This window comes from Bos indicus, chromosome 2, assembly GCF_029378745.1.
Source record: "Bos indicus isolate NIAB-ARS_2022 breed Sahiwal x Tharparkar chromosome 2, NIAB-ARS_B.indTharparkar_mat_pri_1.0, whole genome shotgun sequence".
In the NCBI taxonomy this organism is placed as follows: domain Eukaryota; kingdom Metazoa; phylum Chordata; class Mammalia; order Artiodactyla; family Bovidae; genus Bos; species Bos indicus.
Genome location: NC_091761.1, coordinates 62,903,392 through 62,921,999, shown reverse-complemented (window position 1 = coordinate 62,921,999; position 18,608 = coordinate 62,903,392). Strand labels below are relative to the sequence as shown.

The 18,608-nt window shown below is 41.1% G+C and overlaps 1 protein-coding gene across 7 annotated transcripts in view; it reads left to right on the top strand.

Annotated features, from left to right (window-relative positions):
- MGAT5 (alpha-1,6-mannosylglycoprotein 6-beta-N-acetylglucosaminyltransferase) overlaps window positions 1–18,608 on the top strand; it is a 397,375-nt gene that overhangs the window by 228,628 nt on the left and 150,139 nt on the right. For all 7 annotated transcript variants that reach the window (XM_070799867.1, XM_070799869.1, XM_019973660.2 and 4 more), the window contains 3 exons: window positions 12,406–12,477; window positions 15,242–15,403; window positions 17,773–17,942. In XM_070799867.1, coding sequence (XP_070655968.1) covers window positions 12,406–12,477; window positions 15,242–15,403; window positions 17,773–17,942 — 404 coding nt within the window. The remainder of the gene's footprint in view (window positions 1–12,405; window positions 12,478–15,241; window positions 15,404–17,772; window positions 17,943–18,608) is intronic.

Here is an 18,608-nt window from a genome sequence, read left to right as displayed (position 1 = left end):
TATTGAAGAGCAGGAGATGAGATGATTAGCATCACCGACTCAATGGACATGAATCTGAGCAAACTCTGGCAGGTAGTGAAGAGCAGGGGAACCTGGTGTGTTGCAGTCCATGGGGTTGCAAAGAGTCAGACTTGACTTAGGGACTGAACAACAACAAAAATTGAAGAAGAGCCAGTTCTTGTTTCCATGTATGTTTAACTTCAGAGCTTTGACAAATATGAAAGAGGACATGAAGTAAAATATCTCCCATAGTCAGTCACTAGTTGAATTGAGGCATTTAGATTCAGACCAGTCTTAGAAGACAGCACTTTTCCTGCATTTTTCTTCCCCTGAAACTTCTACTCTTCCCCTCACCAACTAGTAGTCTACCAGCCTCTACGGGGACTCTCAGAAGGTAAAGCCATCAGTGTTTACCCTTCGTCATCCCCACAGATGCTTGTACTGTGTCTGACGCTGTATTAGGGCCTGGGTGTGGTGTTAAAAGTCTCAGCATTGCCCTTCCCGGGTGGCAGGCAGAAAGAAGAATGAAGCATGAGTGAGCCTGTGTGTCCCGGACACCTCCAATGCACAGTGCGGTTCCAACCTCTCCCCAGCTCTGAGAGCTGCATCTTAGAGGCTCCGAGAGGTTTAGTTGCTTAGTCCCTCTGCACTCACCATTACTGTTGCCCTTTCACATCGAATGAAAGCTGAGCTCAAATGAAGTCATTTGTCATCGTTGCCTTTGCGTTCAGTTCTATTCTCAAATCCACCTGTGTTTGACATACAGCTCTAAGTTAGCTGGTTTCCATTAATCAGTCTTCATTGCTAGTTTTCAAATACTCATAATTTTAATGCTTTACTAGCCCCCTCCCCCACCAAAACAGCACCAATTCTCCTGAAGATACAACTCATGAAAACCAAGTACTCAGATGGGAGCAAATGAATGATTCGTGTCCGTTAACCAGCTTGCATTTCCAGATCATCAGGCAGTTCATTTTCTGTATCTGTTTTTGTGAGCCACGTAACTACTCCCGTTAGAGACAAGAGCCTATCAAGTAATTACTCTGAATGTCATTGTTTCAGGTATTATTAACTTAGCCCTCCGCAGAGCCTTTTACTGCTGTCAGCTTTTACACAATTGAGAATAAATGTCTTTACCCCTATTGATATTATATTGATAGATGGTGCTGATATATTTGATGCCCACATGTTCTTGCTGTCTACACAATTATTATAGCAACTAGCAACCATCACACCCTGCCAGACTTCTTAATTTGTTTGTACTATTTTTTTAAGGACTTATGTTGCCATTCAATTGCTCAGTGATTGATTGCTAGATCTTAGGATGTGTACAAGCTGTTGCTTCAAATGCCAATTTGGACTGGTTGAGTGAGTGACTGTATGTGTCTGTGTGTGTGTCTGTGTGCACACCCACCTGTATGTGTGAGTCCCTCATAAAGGAAACAAAGAAGCAATTTCATGCCTTACTCATCAGTCTGTTTCTTATGTTTCAGAAAAAACAGACATAAAGCTCTCTGTGTCTTCCTGTTCTCCCTTGGCAATATGTAAAACTAATATTGGCTGAGCGTGCTATTAACCTTGAGTTTAAATTCAGCGTACTTAATCCGTTGATTAATGCCAAGATTAATGCCCAACAGCAAAGGTTGAAAGCTTAAATGTTTGTGAATGTGAGCATGAAATGAAATCCTAATAACCAGTACAATGATTTGGATTTATGGACTATGTTGGCTGCTAAAGATATCTTGGAAATGGTGTCTCACAGACTAATTTGTCAAAGTGGGCCGTGGTAAAGAATAGACTGTTCAGGTTGCAGGAGAAAACCTGAATGAGAAAATATAACTAACATCTTGGGACAGGTCAGGGAGTGCTTTAAAAATACCACTAGACTGTTGCCTGAGATTACCCACACACACCTTTTAAATGTTTAGCCATTTGACACAGGAAATTCTCTTTCTGTGAGATAATATATTTTGGCAACACAGGAGGTGGCAGAGATTTATGATCTTGTTCTTTTCAGTTCTTGAATTCAGCCTTTATTTTATCTTCTTTATCTGTGTGTTTTTTGTGGCTTTTATTACCTGAATTCTAAGACATCTTTAGAAACCACTTTTTTAAAACAATCCTGATTTTACCAAACAGTATTTGTCGTCAGCTTAAATGATCTCTCAATTTCCCTCAACCTCTACCTCCTTCTGAGTTCGTTCTTTTATGACCACTCCTGTTTGTCAGTTTCACATACTCAACATTTAGTTTTATATCTTTTTTGTTTCTCTTTTTAAATTATTATTATTTTCACAAACTACAACATTTAGATTGAGATTTCTTACTCTGACCTCCACCTTCCAGAAATTAAAAGGGACTTGCCAAACACCAAACCATTACCTGTTTGCTCTTTAGAAACATGTGGCAGATGGGGGCTTTGATGCAGTCATCTCCAATTTGTGTTTTTACAAACTTTTAAACATTGTCTCTGATCATTCATATTATATACCAGTAAGACATTTGTAAAGTTTTATGTTTTAAACTTTTTTTAATGTGGAAAATGTCAAACCTATGTAAAAGAAACAGATATAAGGAAATTCTGTATGTCTGGGACACAGATTCAATAAGTGTCAGTTTGTGGCCAATCTCATTCATTGACACCTCTCCCAGATGGTTATTTTGAAGCAAATCCCCCAAATCGCATCATCTGTGAATGTTTCACCACATACCTTTAAAAGAGGCTCTTTTTTAAAACTACTAAAACTGTTCTGTATTTTTAAAATCACAGAATTCCATAATATCTTCGAATATCAGATTACTATTCACATTTTGTAGACCATTTTGTAACCTGAAGTTTATTATTTGAATGGAGTTTCAAGCAATAACCATAAATTACAACTGTTGGTGCCCCTTGTAATTTTTCACTGACAAAACTTTACTTGCCTTAGAAGCTGTTGTTGTACACTGTACTCTTAGAAGAGTTTGTTGTACTCTGAGTTTCTATGACTGTATCCCCATGTTGTTGGATAACCTACTTCCCCAACCCTGTATTTCCTGTAAATTGATAGTAGATCTGAGGCTTGATCAGAGTCAGGCTTAATATTTTTTTCAAAATTGTTTCATGGATGATATTAAATGTGCAGGAGACACATAAATGGCTAGCTTTTTCTCTTTTTGTGATATCAGCAGCCATCGATAATTACTGCCTGGATTCATCAGGATTCGTTCGTAATATATCAGGAATACTCTGTATAGAGAAATGAGTCCTCATCTGGTATTTGGTTACCCTGAGGAACAGTTCATAAAGGAAACCTTGATTTCTCTGTTGATTTCCTGCCATCTTCCACTGGTGACCGGTAGTTTGTTTGGTTGCTTGCTTGTTTTAATGCTTGTTGTTTCAATCAGCACCTTGTTTCAATCAAGGCTTTGAATGAACTATATTTGATATGTTTGATCCATTCCAATTATTTTCTTTCTAGTTCTCATATTACTCCTTCTTTGACCAGTGGGAGCCAATGCATATTGTCTTCTGAGGCCTTTTGACATAACCCTGGGTGTTTTCTGTAAGTCCCCTTGGTTCCTCTTACTGGGAAATAAGACAATCCATAGTCTGGGTACCAGGGGAATTCATTGCTACTAGGATTTTCTGGATGCTGGGCATATGACAGTGAGCCAAAAGGCAAACACTTCTTAAGGTTATGTTTTATAGGAGGGGACGGGCAACAAAAAGTAAAATATATATCTTTTAGATTACAGTAGAGCTGTGGAGAGAAATAAAACAGATGGAACTCAAAATGCTCATGAGGAGTGATGGTGTCAGTTTTAGATAGCATGTTCAGAAAATGCCCGACTGAAAAAATGGGAGGAGGACGTGTGAGCACCATATTGAAGGAAGTGAGAGAGGAAGAGGTTCAGAAGTCTGATACAGGTATTTAACAGGTTTGGGGAACAGTCAGTGCGAAGGTCTTGGGGTGACCATCAACATCCAGCATTAAGAAAAGGTATATGAAAAGTCATCTCCAGAGAGATTTTTGTCTGTTTTGTTTACAGGAATAATAGTGCCTGACACACATATTTATTGAATGAATGACTATTTAAAGCATTTTTTGAAGTAGTTGATAGCTTTTTTGTCTCTTTGTTCTAAGTGGGTGACTTCACCAGCTATCAACTTTCTAATCTTGAAGAATTGTTTTTGTAAAATTGTAAGATTAAATTCTGCTAAAAACATTAAGTTTGAGACATGAAGCAAGGGCATTTTGAGCACTTATTAGCAGTTTTAATATAATGCTCTTTAATACTTTATCTATAGGGGAATGCAGAGGATCAGGTTAGACTGTTAGATGGAATTAGCCAATTATATTAGAAGGCACAGTTTTCTGGCCCAGCTTTTATTCTTATTGTCACTCAGCATTATTTGCCTAAATGTACGCTTCAGGCAAAATCGCGTACTACTGCAAAAGAAGAGCTGTTTTGCATGTGTGTGTGTTCAGTCGCTTCAGTCCTGTGTGTTCTTTGCCACCCTATGGACTGTAGCCCTCCAGGCTCCTCTGTCCAGGCAAGAATACTTGAGTGTGTTGCCATGCTGTTCTCCAGAGGATCTTCCCAACCCAGGGATCGAACCTGCGTCTCTTCCATCTACCTGCATTGGCAGGTGGGTTCATTACTACCAGCGCCACCTGGGAAGCCCTTTCTTATTGTCACTCAGCGTTATTTGCCTGGATCTACACTTAAGGCTAAATTGCACACTGCCACAAAAGAGGAGCTCTGTCCTTGGTGTCTGGAATGTGACCACTTTTATCAGCTGGGTGACTGTGGCTCTAGTGTCCTCAGTGTGAATGCAGGCCCAGAGGGGCCGAGTTTGCCTGTGTGCAGTGTAAGAAGCATCTCTCTATTATCTGAATAGTTCATGACAGAAGAAGAATTTGTTGCCTCTCCTGTTTAAAGGAAATTGACAGGTCTCTTCCCACAGAGATTTGGGATGAATTTTTGAAACTCAGGAGAACGCAATGGCACCCCACTCCAGTACTCTTGCCTGGAAAATCCCATGGATGGAGGAGCCTGGTGGGCTGCAGTCCATGGGGTTGCAAAGAGTCGGACACTTTCACTTTTCACTTTCATGCATTGGAGAAGGAAATGGCAACCCACTCCAGTGTTCTTGCCTGGAGAATCCCAGAGTCGGGGGAGCCTGGTGGGCTGCCGTCAGTGGGGTCACACAGAGTCGGACACGACTGAAGTGACTTAGCAGCAGCAGCAGCAGTTTGAAACTCTGACATCCTCTCATTAGAACCCCACTGGTTTGGGGTGTGTTGAAAACTCACAGCAGTTTCTCTTGAAGTCCTATCCTTCCCTAATATCCTGAGTAGTCCTGTCTCAGGTCTTCCCAGCCCTCGGCTCTCTTGCACATGATTGATTCCATACTTTCTGTTTCTGATATTCCTGCCTTCCCCCGCATGGTCGGGGGCAGCACTGCATATTGCAGAAAATTCATGGATAGCTTGGGAGTTGGGGTTTGATATGTATACACTGCTATGTTTAAAATGCCTTTCCATTAAAAAAAAAAAAAAATGTCTGTCTGGATTCAGCTCCTACCTGTGTGGCCTAGAACATTTCCTCAAGGTAAAGCCTGCCGTGCTTGCCTCAGGGTGTTGTTGAAAGATTCTAATACAATGATGAACATACATTGTGCCACTTAAAAGGAAAAGAGTATCCTTATAATGAATATCTATAACACTCAAGTCACCCATTTTTTCATTCAGTATGTAACAAGTAATGATTGAGGACCTGTTGTGTGCCAGGCCCTGTTCTCCGGATTGAGGAAAGAGCACTGAGCAGGCCAACTGAAGTCCTTAAGGAGCTTACATTCGTTGGGGCAGCAGACAGTAGCCATCCCGTAGGTCAGATAATTTCTGCATGTGGTTTTTGTGCCAAGGAAAAGCAGAGTAAGGAGGTAGAATGGCCAGGTAAGCAGATCATGGAAGGCTTCTCAGGAAAAGTTGGAGCATAGTGTGTAGGAGGGAAGAGAGGGAGGCATGCGCGCTCTGAGAGGAAGAGTGTTTCAGGTAGAAAGAGCGTGGATGCCGAAGCCTGAGGTATGGGGTTACCAGGTAAAATACAGGATGACTAATGATCATGAATTTCAGGTAGAGTGTTTTATTTATTGAATTGTGAGTATGTGATAAATGGAGGTTCCCTGGTGGCTTAGATGATAAAAAAAATTGCCCACGATACGGGAGACCCGGGTTTGATCCCTGGGTCGGAAAGATGCCCTGGAGAAGGGACTGGCTACCCACTCCAGTATCCTTGCCTGGAGAATTCCATGGACAGAGGAGTCTGGTGGGCTATAGTCCACAGGGTCACAAAGAGTCAGACACTAAGCGACTACACTTTCACTTTCACATATGACAAATACTGCATGCAGCTTACTCAAGACAAAAATCATCCTTTGTCTGAAATTCGAATTTAACTGAGCATCTTTTCCCCTCTTCTCACAAGTCCGGCAACCCTCCAGAGGCAGGAATGAACCTGGCGGGTGTTTGGATATGGAAGGAGGTTCTTGTTTGGAGGGCAGGAGGGTAAATTCTGGGTTTTATTCTAAGGGTAAGGAGAAGCCCCTGGAGGGTCTGAGTTAGTGTAGGATGTAATCCAGTTTAGGCTTTGAAATGATCACCTCTGCTGCACAGAACAGACAGCAGGGAAGAAGGCTGCAGGCAGCAAGTTGTCATCACTGTCATGGCCCTTCCAGCAGCCCCGCAGTGGGAGTGGAGTGAACCCTTTCTGGAGGATTTTGTGGAGAAGATCTAGGCGGTCCTACTCTGATATTGGAGGCTGGACTGTGCTCGTGGGACTGCAGGAACCACATGTCTGGTTTCGCTGCTAAGTGCCGGCCCTGGACAGGACAGATGGCGCTTCCATCCCCAGCCACGGGGCCGCCCTGCCCATGGCCTCATCTGTCATGATGAGCGACCTTGCCCATGTGATTACGTGGAAACCAGAGGATACAATGTGTGTGAAGCGCTTTTCCTAGCGCTTGGCTCTTGGTGCAGTGTCGTTTTTCTTATTCTTCTCTGTCATCCACCTGCTTCCCCAGGCACAGCCTTTCCTAACAAGCCACTTGGCCAAAATATTCATCAGCTCAGGTATTTGATGGAGAGGATGGGGCCAGGTAGTGGAAACGCTCACATGTGGAGACATCTTTTACCATGTGCATTTCCTTTTTGAATTTTTAGAAAAGGAGAGTAGGCCTGGGAGGAGCGTGGAGTGGGGTAAAGAGATCTTTCTTTTACATTTTTTTTTAAAGCATGTTCTTTAATGAGTTCATTAGATAGGTTATCAGTACAACAAATATGTGTATGCATATACATGTGTGTATCATCAGTTTATCTAATGAATATAATCAATTGTGTCATTTTGATAGGTAACCCACATGGTGGTGTCTAACTATATTTTTTAGGTCTCATAGATAATAGAATTGTTATAGAGTACCCAAGCCGGCACCTTTATGTTGTAGATGAGAAAACTTGAAAGTCAGATGGTTTAAGGTTATACCCCTAGATGTTTGTGGAGTTGGACATAGAATCTGTTTTGGTGGATTCCAGATTCAGCAGCCCTCTTGTCCCTGCCCTTTAAAGTGTCTCTGACACTTCATGTCCTGGTTCAGGGACAGGATCTCAGTCATCACCCAGCCCCGCCACTCACTAGTGAGTGAAAAGTGAAAGTCAAGTCGCTCAATCATCTCCAACTCTTTGTGACCCCATGGACTGTAGCCTACCTAGCCTACCAGGCTCCTCCATCCATGGAATCTCCCAGTCAAGAGTACTGGAGTGGGTTGCCATTTCCTTCTCCAGAGGATCTTCCCGACCCATGGATCGAACCTGGGTCTCTCGCATTGTCGGCAAACTCTTACCATCTGAGCCACCAGGGAAGTCACTGGTGAGTGGACCTCTGCAAGTTCTCAGCACCTTCAAGTCTTGCTTTCCTCACGTGTAATCTGGGCATGGTACCCACCTTGTAGGGCACTTCAGGGGATTATGTGATGGGATGCAGTCAAGTTTATTTGTTTTTTTCCCGGATGCACTGAACTGTAAACCTTCAGTCAATGATTGTATGCTTATATAATGTAATGCCTTTAAAAATTACTCAATAAATGTTCTTTGTAAAAACAAAAAATATGAAAATTTACATAAAGAAGAGAATCCTAAGCATTCAAGACATCAACCTCTAGAGGTAATCTTAGACTTTTCTTATGCATTTTGCATATTTACTTTTTGACCACACTTAACTCTTGGAAAAATATGGATGAAATTCGGTATGTCAGTGATTCATTAAAAGCAAAACCCTTCACATTATCCATAAGAGAAGAGGCCATATCAGAGCCTGATTATTATTTTTTCCAAAAGAACAGAATATTACTGCAGAGATTAAGTCTAGTTCTGCAGACGTACACGTAGATATACATTAAATCTCCTACTCATTCTTGCTGTAATTTTATTATTTCTTTTCCCTCTTTAAAATCCAATTCGAGCTGTAGGCATCTCTGTTGGTAGTTTCTCTTTTCTTAAATGTAAGAATTGTCCATCTGAAAGAGCTTGAAAGTAAGTATGACCTACCTGATGTCTTTTTAGAAACTTTGCTTTGATTTACATTCTACGTTGATGAAGCTGCAAAACCTTCTCTCGGATCAAAGAAGTTTAAATCATTGGAAGGGGGAATGTCAAAAATAAAATTGGTTAATTTTAGATCTCCTTGCTCAAGAAAAGTGATTCTTTGTGCCCTCTCTCTGGGAGATGCCTTCCTGTTCCAAAGGTCTAGCCTGGCTGGTCTTTTCTGGTTCTATTTCCTCTTCATGCCACTACTACTAAGTCGCTTCAGTCATGCCCCACTCTGTGCGACCCCATAGACGGCAGCCCATCAGGCTCCACTGTCCCTGGGGTTCTCCAGGCAAGAACACTGGAGTGGGTTGCCATTTCCTTCTCCAATGCATGAAAGTGAAAAGTGAAAGTGAAGTCGCTCAGTCATCTCTGACTCTTCACGACCCCATGGACTGCAGCCCACCAGGCTCCTCTGTCCATGGGATTTTCCAGGCAAGAGTACTGGAGTGGGTTGCCATTGCCTTCTTCTTTTTCCTCTTCATATATTTTTTTTTTTAATTGAAGGATAATTGCTTTACAGAATTTTGTTATTAACATGAATCAGCCATAGGTATACATATATCCCCTCCCTTTTGAACCTCCCTCCCATCTCCGACCCCATTCCACCGCTCTAGACTGATACAGAGCCCCTGTTTGAGTTTCCTGAGCCATACACCAAATTCCCGTTGGCTATTATTGCATATAGTAATGTAAATTGCCTTGTTACTCTTTCCATACATCTCACCCTCTCCTCCCTTGCCTCTTTATTTCGTAGCCTTGGGCTAGTGCACTAAAAAGATTAGTTCCGTAGAAGTTTCACCTTCAAATCAAAGGTTATTATAGTCATGGTTCTGCTCCTCTATTGATTGTTGCATGGGTGTTGCCATGAACTCAGATGATTTTCAGTTCTTAGACTCACTACAGTGATTTGTGGGAGATTTTAAGGCTGCCCAGTCCCTTCCCTGGCAGAGGGCTTGACAGAGGACTTGCCAGCTTGCAGGAGCTGGGTAGAGGTGGGGGTAGGCAGTGGGAGGGTCCAGCACCACAGATCTTATCCCAGAGAGAGCTCTAAGTTTGCAGTTGGAAAATTGTAGCCAAGCCAGTAGGTGACCACAGGCAGAAATAGGGCCCTAGGGTTCTGAGAGCCAGAAGAACACTAAGATGATGAGAATGAGTTGAAGTAGAAGATCAGGAAGACAGGGGCCTCTCCCTGGGGTCCAACTTTCTTAGATAGAATCATATGCTGGGTGGTTAGACTCATATAGGGAGCCAGGGTAGATTGGACAAAACAGTTAGGGATGAGAAAGTTGAATTACGATCCCTGAACAAGATTTTCCCTGTGTTGTCAATGATGTTCTTATTTAGGAAAATGTTGCTCATTTGAGGGCTGTTTTGTTTCAATACGTGGAGTTACTGCCAGTGCTGGCTTTCTTCCAGTCCTGGTAATCCACTGAGATTTCAGAAAGAAATGTGTTTGTTTGTTTGTTTTTCCTCCACTCCCCATGGAGTAATTGATTTAGGTATAATTTAATTATTTTGTTAACCAGTTAGCTTATCACTGTGTACAAAAACAGCCACCCTGAAAACCCACTGTCTTCATTCTGTGTCAGGATATTCAGAATTGATTTTTCCTCTATTATGAGTGTGTATGTAATGGTAAGATTTCTTGCTAAATTCAAAATACACTGACTCCATTTCCCATACTTTCTGAGATGCCCTTGAAATCTCACATGGTATTATCCAGTGATTTAGAGTAAGAAGAACTGAGATAAATGATCAGTTTCAAAGAGGAATTAAAGTCTTGAGTATTCTGTAGGGAAGTCATACTTTAGAAGATCACCTTGGACTGTATTTTCATCAGAGTAAATTTTGGAAGATTCTTCGAAGGGCAGAGGAGTGAATGTACTCTTCTTTATCTGATCTCACTAATGTGTCTCCTTTTGCTTGATTTTCTTTATTCATAGTCGTATCTCATCTCTCCCTATCATGCTCTTCATGAGGACATTTTTTATTCTGACATGCTGCTGCGTGCATTTTGTTATTTATTTAATATGGGATTGACTATGAATCTGTGCCCTGCTTGCTCACCCTCATGCTTTTGTGTGCAGTGGAAGGTCTCCCAGTCAGGTCAGCAATCTATTTGAATCCTTCATGGTATAAATATGCTTTAAAGCACTGTCTTACTGAGTCCATTTACAAAAATTTAATTTGAATTAAATAATTCAGTCCAGCCTAAGCATACAAGGCACAGATGTGTACAGTGCTGCTGGGACCAGCTTCGTCCTCTTGGAGGCTTCTTTTCTGCTGGTTCTTCCTCACTTTTCTCACTTATAGAGTGCTTTTCCTTTGTGATTTTTGCGTTTCATGGTGATGCTGCTGTATAAGCGCTCAGTTTTTAGACATAGGCATTTCAGGTAAGTTGGTATTTTCTTATGAGTAAAAACCATTGCAACCTTTCTTATGAGGAGTCCTTTTGAGTCTCTGAAGCCATTCACAAAGCTGGTCAGGTCTAATTTCACTCCACAAAAAGAAAAGAGAATATGATACTTTTCCTATCCGGGAATTCCACCCACCCCCAAACTTAGCTGCCCTCTGCATATTGCTTTCAGATCACTTGCCACAGCAGAGGGCTTTATGCAAATTGCCCAATTATTTTGGGTCCTAGTCAAAATCACCTTGCTTTATTTCTAGAGTAGTGAAACTGCTTTCTTTGAAAACTTGCCCAGAGCTGGGGGGCTAACTAGCTTGTCTGACTCTGCATTGCTGACCTGAAAGTCTAACTCACTTACATCCCTGCCTTCTTCATGGTCCTCCAAGGATGCCCCCCACCCTCTGGCTCTGTTCATTTTTATGGGTCCACCTGGCCATAGAAACATTATTTTCATTTCCTTTTCATTTTACTAGCCATCTTTAATAATCTCATATTAGTGAATGGGTGATATGCTACCTTGGAATTATATGGCCAGTTTTGGCATAGAGGTCAGACATCAATATCAGTCAGTGTATTCTTCAGTTACTAGAAAGTGTAAATCTGCCTTAATTTTCTTTGGTAACCTTTTTTGAAGTCATTCCTGTAAAATTTGGTACTTCTGCTTTCTCTTTTCTCCTCTCCTGCTCTCTAAACTCTGGTGCATTGACAGAACAATCAGTCTTCCACAATGGCTCTCACAAGATTGCTGAAGGATTTTTTTCTTTCCTCATCTCTTTCCAATAGGTTTTATCACCCTGTTCCTTGAGATAGTATGAAGTGAACAGCCACAGAATGAGGAGAAGCCTTGATCCATTAGCCTTAAACTCTCAGTTGCCTTCCTAATTTGGAGATAAATGATGGAGTTCTGTGCATCAGATGACTTGCTGTTACCTTTCCAGACACGCCAGAGCAAATAACAAATCATTCCTGTCCTTTTGCTAAATAAATGGCACAGAAGCACCTTTGCATTCCTATCCCCTGGTGGCAGTGTTCATATCTTTTAACTTTCTACCGTAAGAGCCCCCCTCTCCTTCTGCATAGAATTATGAAGATTAAATGATTAAGGAATTAGTCATTAGGAAGTTTTTGAAGGATGGATGTACAGTGTAATCATAGGCTCCTTGGGACCTTGACTGGTTATTGTTGCATCTGAGAGCAGACCTCTCTGGGTTGCTAGCTAAGAGTGTGGGAGTCTGACTAATGTATTGATAAAAACCCACTTAACCCGCTTTCTGTGTACAAGGCACTGTGCTCCGGCTTGGCACAGACGTTAATTCCTTTGCAAATGAACCGGCATACTCAGTGTCTCTGGTTCCTGTTTTTCAGGTTGAAAATTGGTGTCCCCATTTACCTTGGAGAGTGAAAAATCCCTATGAAGAAGCTGATCGTAATTCATTGGTAAGTGGTTTTGGAAACCTCTTACCTGGCTTGTGACTTGGGGCTGCTGCCAAGTGATACATGTAGAGTCTTCTCGAGATGCCAGCTGTAATCTGAAATAATAGTAAACTGAAGAACTTCTGTCCCCAGCCCTGTGGAAATTTGAGTGGCCGCATCAACCCGTTAGCATTATGTTTATTTACTGAGCAGTTCTCTGAGGGTTCCTAAGTCAATAAGACCTGGTACCAGACTTGGAGGTGCCCAGTGATCTGGTAATGAAGGTGGGGTTGTAAATGGTGACTGCACCCTTGTCAACACTGAAACACAGGCCTGTGGAAATTAATGAGGAAGTGGCCATCACAGCCTGCGTGGGTCAGGAGAGATGTAAAGAGAAAATGACCTTGGAGTTGAATGTGAAGTGATGAATGGATTTATACCAAGTCAAGGAGAGAAGGATGTCTCTGATGTGAGGTAAAAAGGTGCCCATACAAGAGCCTGGCATTTTCAGGAGAAGAGCCTGGGACAAGGCTATAGGGGTCTGAATGAGCTGGAATGAAGAAGAGATGGGAAAGGTAGGTAGGGGCTGTGAAAAGCTTCATATTAAAAACTCAAGCCCTTATTCTTTTCCTCAGGGGTCAGCAGACTTTTTCTGTGAAAGGCTAGATAGTAAATACTTTCCTCTTAGTAGGCCGTAAGGAAGTGTCTGTTACATCTACTCAATTCTGACCTTGTAGCCCAGGGCAGCCCTCACCATATGTAAATGAGTGGGCGTGGCTGTGTTCTCACAAAACTATGTAGAAAAACAGGCAATGAGGAAGATCATCAAAAAAGCAAGAGAGTTCCAGAAAAACATCTACTTTTGCTTTATTGACTACACCAAAGCCTTTGACTGTGTGGATCACAACAAACTGTGGATAATTCTTAAAGAGATGGGAATACCAGGGCACCTGACCTGCCTCCTAAGAAATCTGTATGCAGGTCAAGAAGCAACCATTAGAATTGGACATGGAATAACAGACTGGTTCCAGACAGGAAAAGGAGTATGTCAAGGCTGTATCCTGTCACCCTGCTTTTTTAACTTTTATGCAGAGTACATCACGCGGAGTGCTGAACTGGATGAAGCACAAGCTGGAACCAAGATTGCCGGGAGAAATATCAATAACCTCAGATACCCAGATGACACCACCCTTATGGTGGAAAGCAAAGAAGAAGTACACAGCCTCTTGATCAAAGTAAAAGAGGAGAGTGAAAAAGTTGGCGTAAAACTCAACATTCAAAAAACTAAGATCATGGCATCAGGTCCCATCACTTCATGACAAATAGATGGGGAAACAATGGAAACAGTGACAGACTTTATTTTCTTGGGCTCCAAAATCACTGCAAATGGTGACTGCGGCCATGACATTAAAAGACACTTCCTCCTTGGAAGAAAAGCTGTGACCAACCTAGACAGCATGTTAAAAAGCAGAGACGTTACTCTACCAACAAAGGTCCGTTTAGTAAATGCTATGGTTTTTCCAGTAGTCATGTGTGGATGTGAGAGTTGGACTATAAAGAAAGCTGAGCACTGAAGAAGTGATGCTTTTGAACTGTGGTGTTGGAGAAGACTCTTGAGAGTCCCTTGGACTGCAAGGAGATCCAACTAGTCAATCCTAAAGGAAATCAGTCCTGAATATTCATTGGAAGGACTGATGCTGAAGCTGCAACTCCAAATACTCTGGCCATCTGATGCGAACAACCGACTCATTGCAAAAGACCCTGATCCTGGGAAAGATAGAAGGCGGGAGGAGAAGGGGACGACAGAGGATGAGATGGTTGGATGGCATCACATGACGCAACGGACATGAGTTTGAGTAGGCTCCAGGAGTTGGTGTTGGATAGGGAAGCCTGGCGTGCTGCAGTCCATGGGGTCGCAAAGAGTCAGACACAACTGAGCAACTGAACTGAACCGAGAAAGATTTGGTCAAAGAGCCAGAGTTTGCTGAGCCTCACTTAGACCATGGGATTCTTGGGACATAATTGAGTCATGGCATGGTCAGATGAGTGTTTAGAATCAATTATGGTGACTGCTGAAAGATGGATTCAGCATGCTTTCTTTAGATGTTATATGAAAAAAATACTAATGTTATTATTTCCCCCTGTTCTTTCAATCACTGATTATATCCAGCTATTGTAGAAAAATACTCTTTATAACTTTTAAGTTATTCTGGCCTGAATTCAAAATGTTATTCAGTTATAATAGTAAAGTGATATTCCTGGCTTTTAAATTCCTTGTAGAAAATAATAAACTTTTGTTTATTTGGATTGGGGCAAGACTAGAGGGTTAGCTTGTATTTTCCTTCTTTGTGGACGGAATGAGGCTTTGTGGCAGCCTCCATAATGGCAGGTAGCCTGTTAAGGATAAACTTCAGTTTTCCCAGGAGTCTGCTCCCCCGAAGTAGATCCAAAGGGCCAATAAATTCAGGTGCAGATAATTTCAAGATGCACTTCACTGTAAAATACACATTTTGACCTAGCTCAGGGCTTGGCAATGCCTGTGCTGCTTTTCTCCACTTCTAATTTTTTAATGATGTCCCTTATATAGCAGAGCAGCAGTCAGTGGCCGTTTGCCTCAATTTGCAGCCCCAGGACCTTCAAGCAAAGCTCTTCAGTGAACCAGACTCCCTTTTGAAGCCACATGTTTAATTGACTCTCTCTTTCAAGTTTTCAAACGTCACATCATGAAAACCATTATGCTTTTGGGCTTCTTATCTCCTATTCGTTTTTATTAAATTTCTGTTTCTAGGCAGAAATTCGTACAGATGTTAATATTCTCTACAGTATGATGAAAAAGCATGAAGAATTCCGATGGATGAGACTGCGGATCCGGCGAATGGCTGATGCGTGGATCCAAGCAATCAAGTCCTTGGCAATGAAGCAGAATCTTGAGAAGAGAAAGCGGAAGAAAGTGAGTTTCTGATTAATTCACTTCAGCTGAATGCCAGTTTTCTTGAAAATTTGATTTTCATGGAGACGAGACTAGGAGAGGTGTCATGTCCCCAGTGATATTCCCTGGGGGTGAATCCACACAGTGTCTTCTTGTACAGCCAGTTTTGGGCTTTCCTTTCCCCGGTTTACAACAATCTTAGTAGGAACTAGCACGCGTTTTTCTTCAGTGAAGCCAAGCAGAATATCTGCGTGTAAGATTTTCCTATGTACCATCTGACTCACTCTCAGTAGCATCAGGAAGTTTAATTCTGTTTTCTTTACTCGAATACAACCTTAAAGAGCTTCCTGTCACATCATCGTGACAGTTTCATTCTCTGGGTATTTGTCATTTCTGTCATTTGGGCAACCAGCTGGTGAGTTTCAGTGCTGCTGTGTTCGATGGCGGTTCTGCTTGTGTTCCTGAGACAGAGAAACTGTAAATTAAACTTGAGCCAGTTTGTTTTGACATTCATGAGGAGATGCTTGGGAAACCCCTGTAATACCCCTGAGCGTGAAGCTCTTCCACCCTAGGTTTAGTTAAGCTAACAGCGCTGTTTTCCTTTCAGACTTCAGTCAGTTGGACCACACTAAAAGCTGCCTTGCCCAGAGGGATGGTATGGGGAGGGAGGAGGGAGGAGGGTTCAGGATGGGGAACACATGTATACCTGTGGCGGATTCATTTTGATATTTGGCAAAACTAATACAATTATGTAAAGTTTAAAAATAAAATTAAAAAAAAAAAAAAAGCTGCCTTGCTACTCTGAATTTACACCTGGAAACCCATACTGAATGCTGTTCTCACTGTCAGCTAAAACATACTGATATGTATTAAATATGAATCTCATGTGAGCATAATATCTTTCTACATATGAAAAAAAAGAAATGATCAAAGACTACTAGAATTTTTTCAAAGAACTTGAAAGCCAACTTTAATAGCTTCCCATTGCCCAAGGTGGCACAATTTGATAATCAGTAAAAATAATAACTGCAGTGTACTGAAAGCCATCAAATATACTTATGTTCATGTTCATGTATAATAATACACATATTTAAAAAAAAAAAATCTTCCTTTGTCATCATTAGAGAATGCTAAAGAACAAATTTGTTATTTTGAAAACCAGTTAAGTAAAAGGAAATAATCAGGTATTTACCAGGCTTTTTCTTATGTAATCTGTCCATGAGGGATAGTTTTCTCTTTCTAGAAGTACCAATATTACAGCTACTGAATGCAGAAGGAATGATAGAATGTCATCAATGGCAAGCCATAATGGATTAATGCATCTAGTTAGTGATCATCAGTAGCTGCAAACACCACAAAACAGAAACACCCAGATATTGTTCCTACCACTGCAAGTACACAGCACTATCTATGAAGTAGTGTTGCCCAAAAAATCAAATACAAATTTGATTGTGGCTGCAGCTGTAGTTATTGATTTACCATAAATACAAGGGACAGAAAAATCTGTTTTACGGTCAGTGAAATCTAGAGGGTGAAAAACTCTACTAGAAATACAACCCAGTTTCTTTGACAAGTAAATTACAAGCCGCTCTCCCTCCCAGAAAGGAAGATCAAGCAGTTAACTACAGTTAAAGAAGGTTAGAGAGGTATGAGACATTACAGTTTATGCACTTTATTTGAATTCTGGCTCAAATAACTGTTCTTGGGAAAAATAAGGGACAGCTGAGCAAGTGTATGCACTGACTGGATATTGGATGATACTAAGAAATTAATAGCTGTGTTAGGGGTGACAGTGATATTACAGTTGTATTTTTTAAGTGAAAATGTATTTCTTTTAGAAATTCCAGCTGAGATTTTTACAGATGATAGGCTCTGTCAGATTTGTTTCAAGATAAGCTGGAGGGGTTGGGAGAAAGTGAGGGGTGTATATTAAATAAGATCTGTCAGGAGTTAATCATTGTTGAAGTCAGTAATTGTTAAGTACATCAGAATTGACTATATTGTCATACCTGTTTTTGTTAGTGTTTGAAATTTATCATGTTAAAAGCTTAAAAATTTTCCAACTGTGGAAAAAAAGCCCAGTATTGTTAAAAGATATTTTATTGTCCTGGTTGACTGTCCTTTAATCCTGATTTTTCACCTTTGGACAACGGGATTATCTGTCCAAAGCCATACCAAATGCAGTAATGACTTTATTTCTCTAAAACAACAATGAGAGATCATTTCCTTTCTTTCTATTTACCTTCTAGAAAAATTATTTACCCCATGTTGAGATTTTATTAGAATATAAACCTGACTTTGGAATTGGTGAGTGATTTTTCTGGTAGGTTACTGTGGAATTTGTACTTGATCCAATGAGAATCAGTATGTCCCTCTTTTTTTTTTTTCAGGTCCTTGTTCACCTGGGCCTCCTGACTAAGGAATCTGGATTTAAGATTGCAGAGACAGCTTTCAGTGGTGGCCCTCTTGGTGAATTAGTTCAGTGGAGTGATTTAATTACATCTCTGTACTTACTGGGCCATGACATTAGGATTTCAGCTTCACTGGCGGAGCTCAAGGAGTAAGGAGATTACTTTTCAATTTTAAAATCAGAATACAAAAAAGAAATTGTAAACTCTTAAAGCCCTCTATTAGTGTGTAATTTCTTGTGGAGGAAAATGAAAGTGATAATTCACTAAACAGGAGATAAGAAGATTATTTTCAGGAGCTAAATACATACACTGTGAAAAGGCTAATATGTTTTCATTGTAGCTTCAGGCTCCAGAGGCTTGATAAATGAATGCCAGAAAATTCAAACTAAGGAGCTTATTCTCTGCTGTTACAGGTGCTTCCAACATCTGCAGCACAAAACATTATTAACTTTCCTAATTCCCTGTCTCTTGCTGAAATGCATACCCTTCCCTCCTCAACATCACACTTTCTAAATCTTCAAACAGGGCAGGTTCCTGTTTGTAATTTAATTTGTAGAAGATGAGTTTCTCGAAAGCACTGATCCAATCCTATTTCAATTAGCCCACTTGCAACTCTGAGTCTGTTAATTCTACCTGGGTTTTTTGGTTTCACTGAAATGTGTGTGCTTCTAGCTTGAGTCCGCCGTTAATCACTTTTAGACTGACACGGCTGACCAAGCAGAAGTGCTTAGCTCTCCTTCCCTCCTTTTTGGATAACTGCCCATTGAGACTCTCTACCCAACAGCCAAGTTAGCATGAAGCAATATGTCAACTGT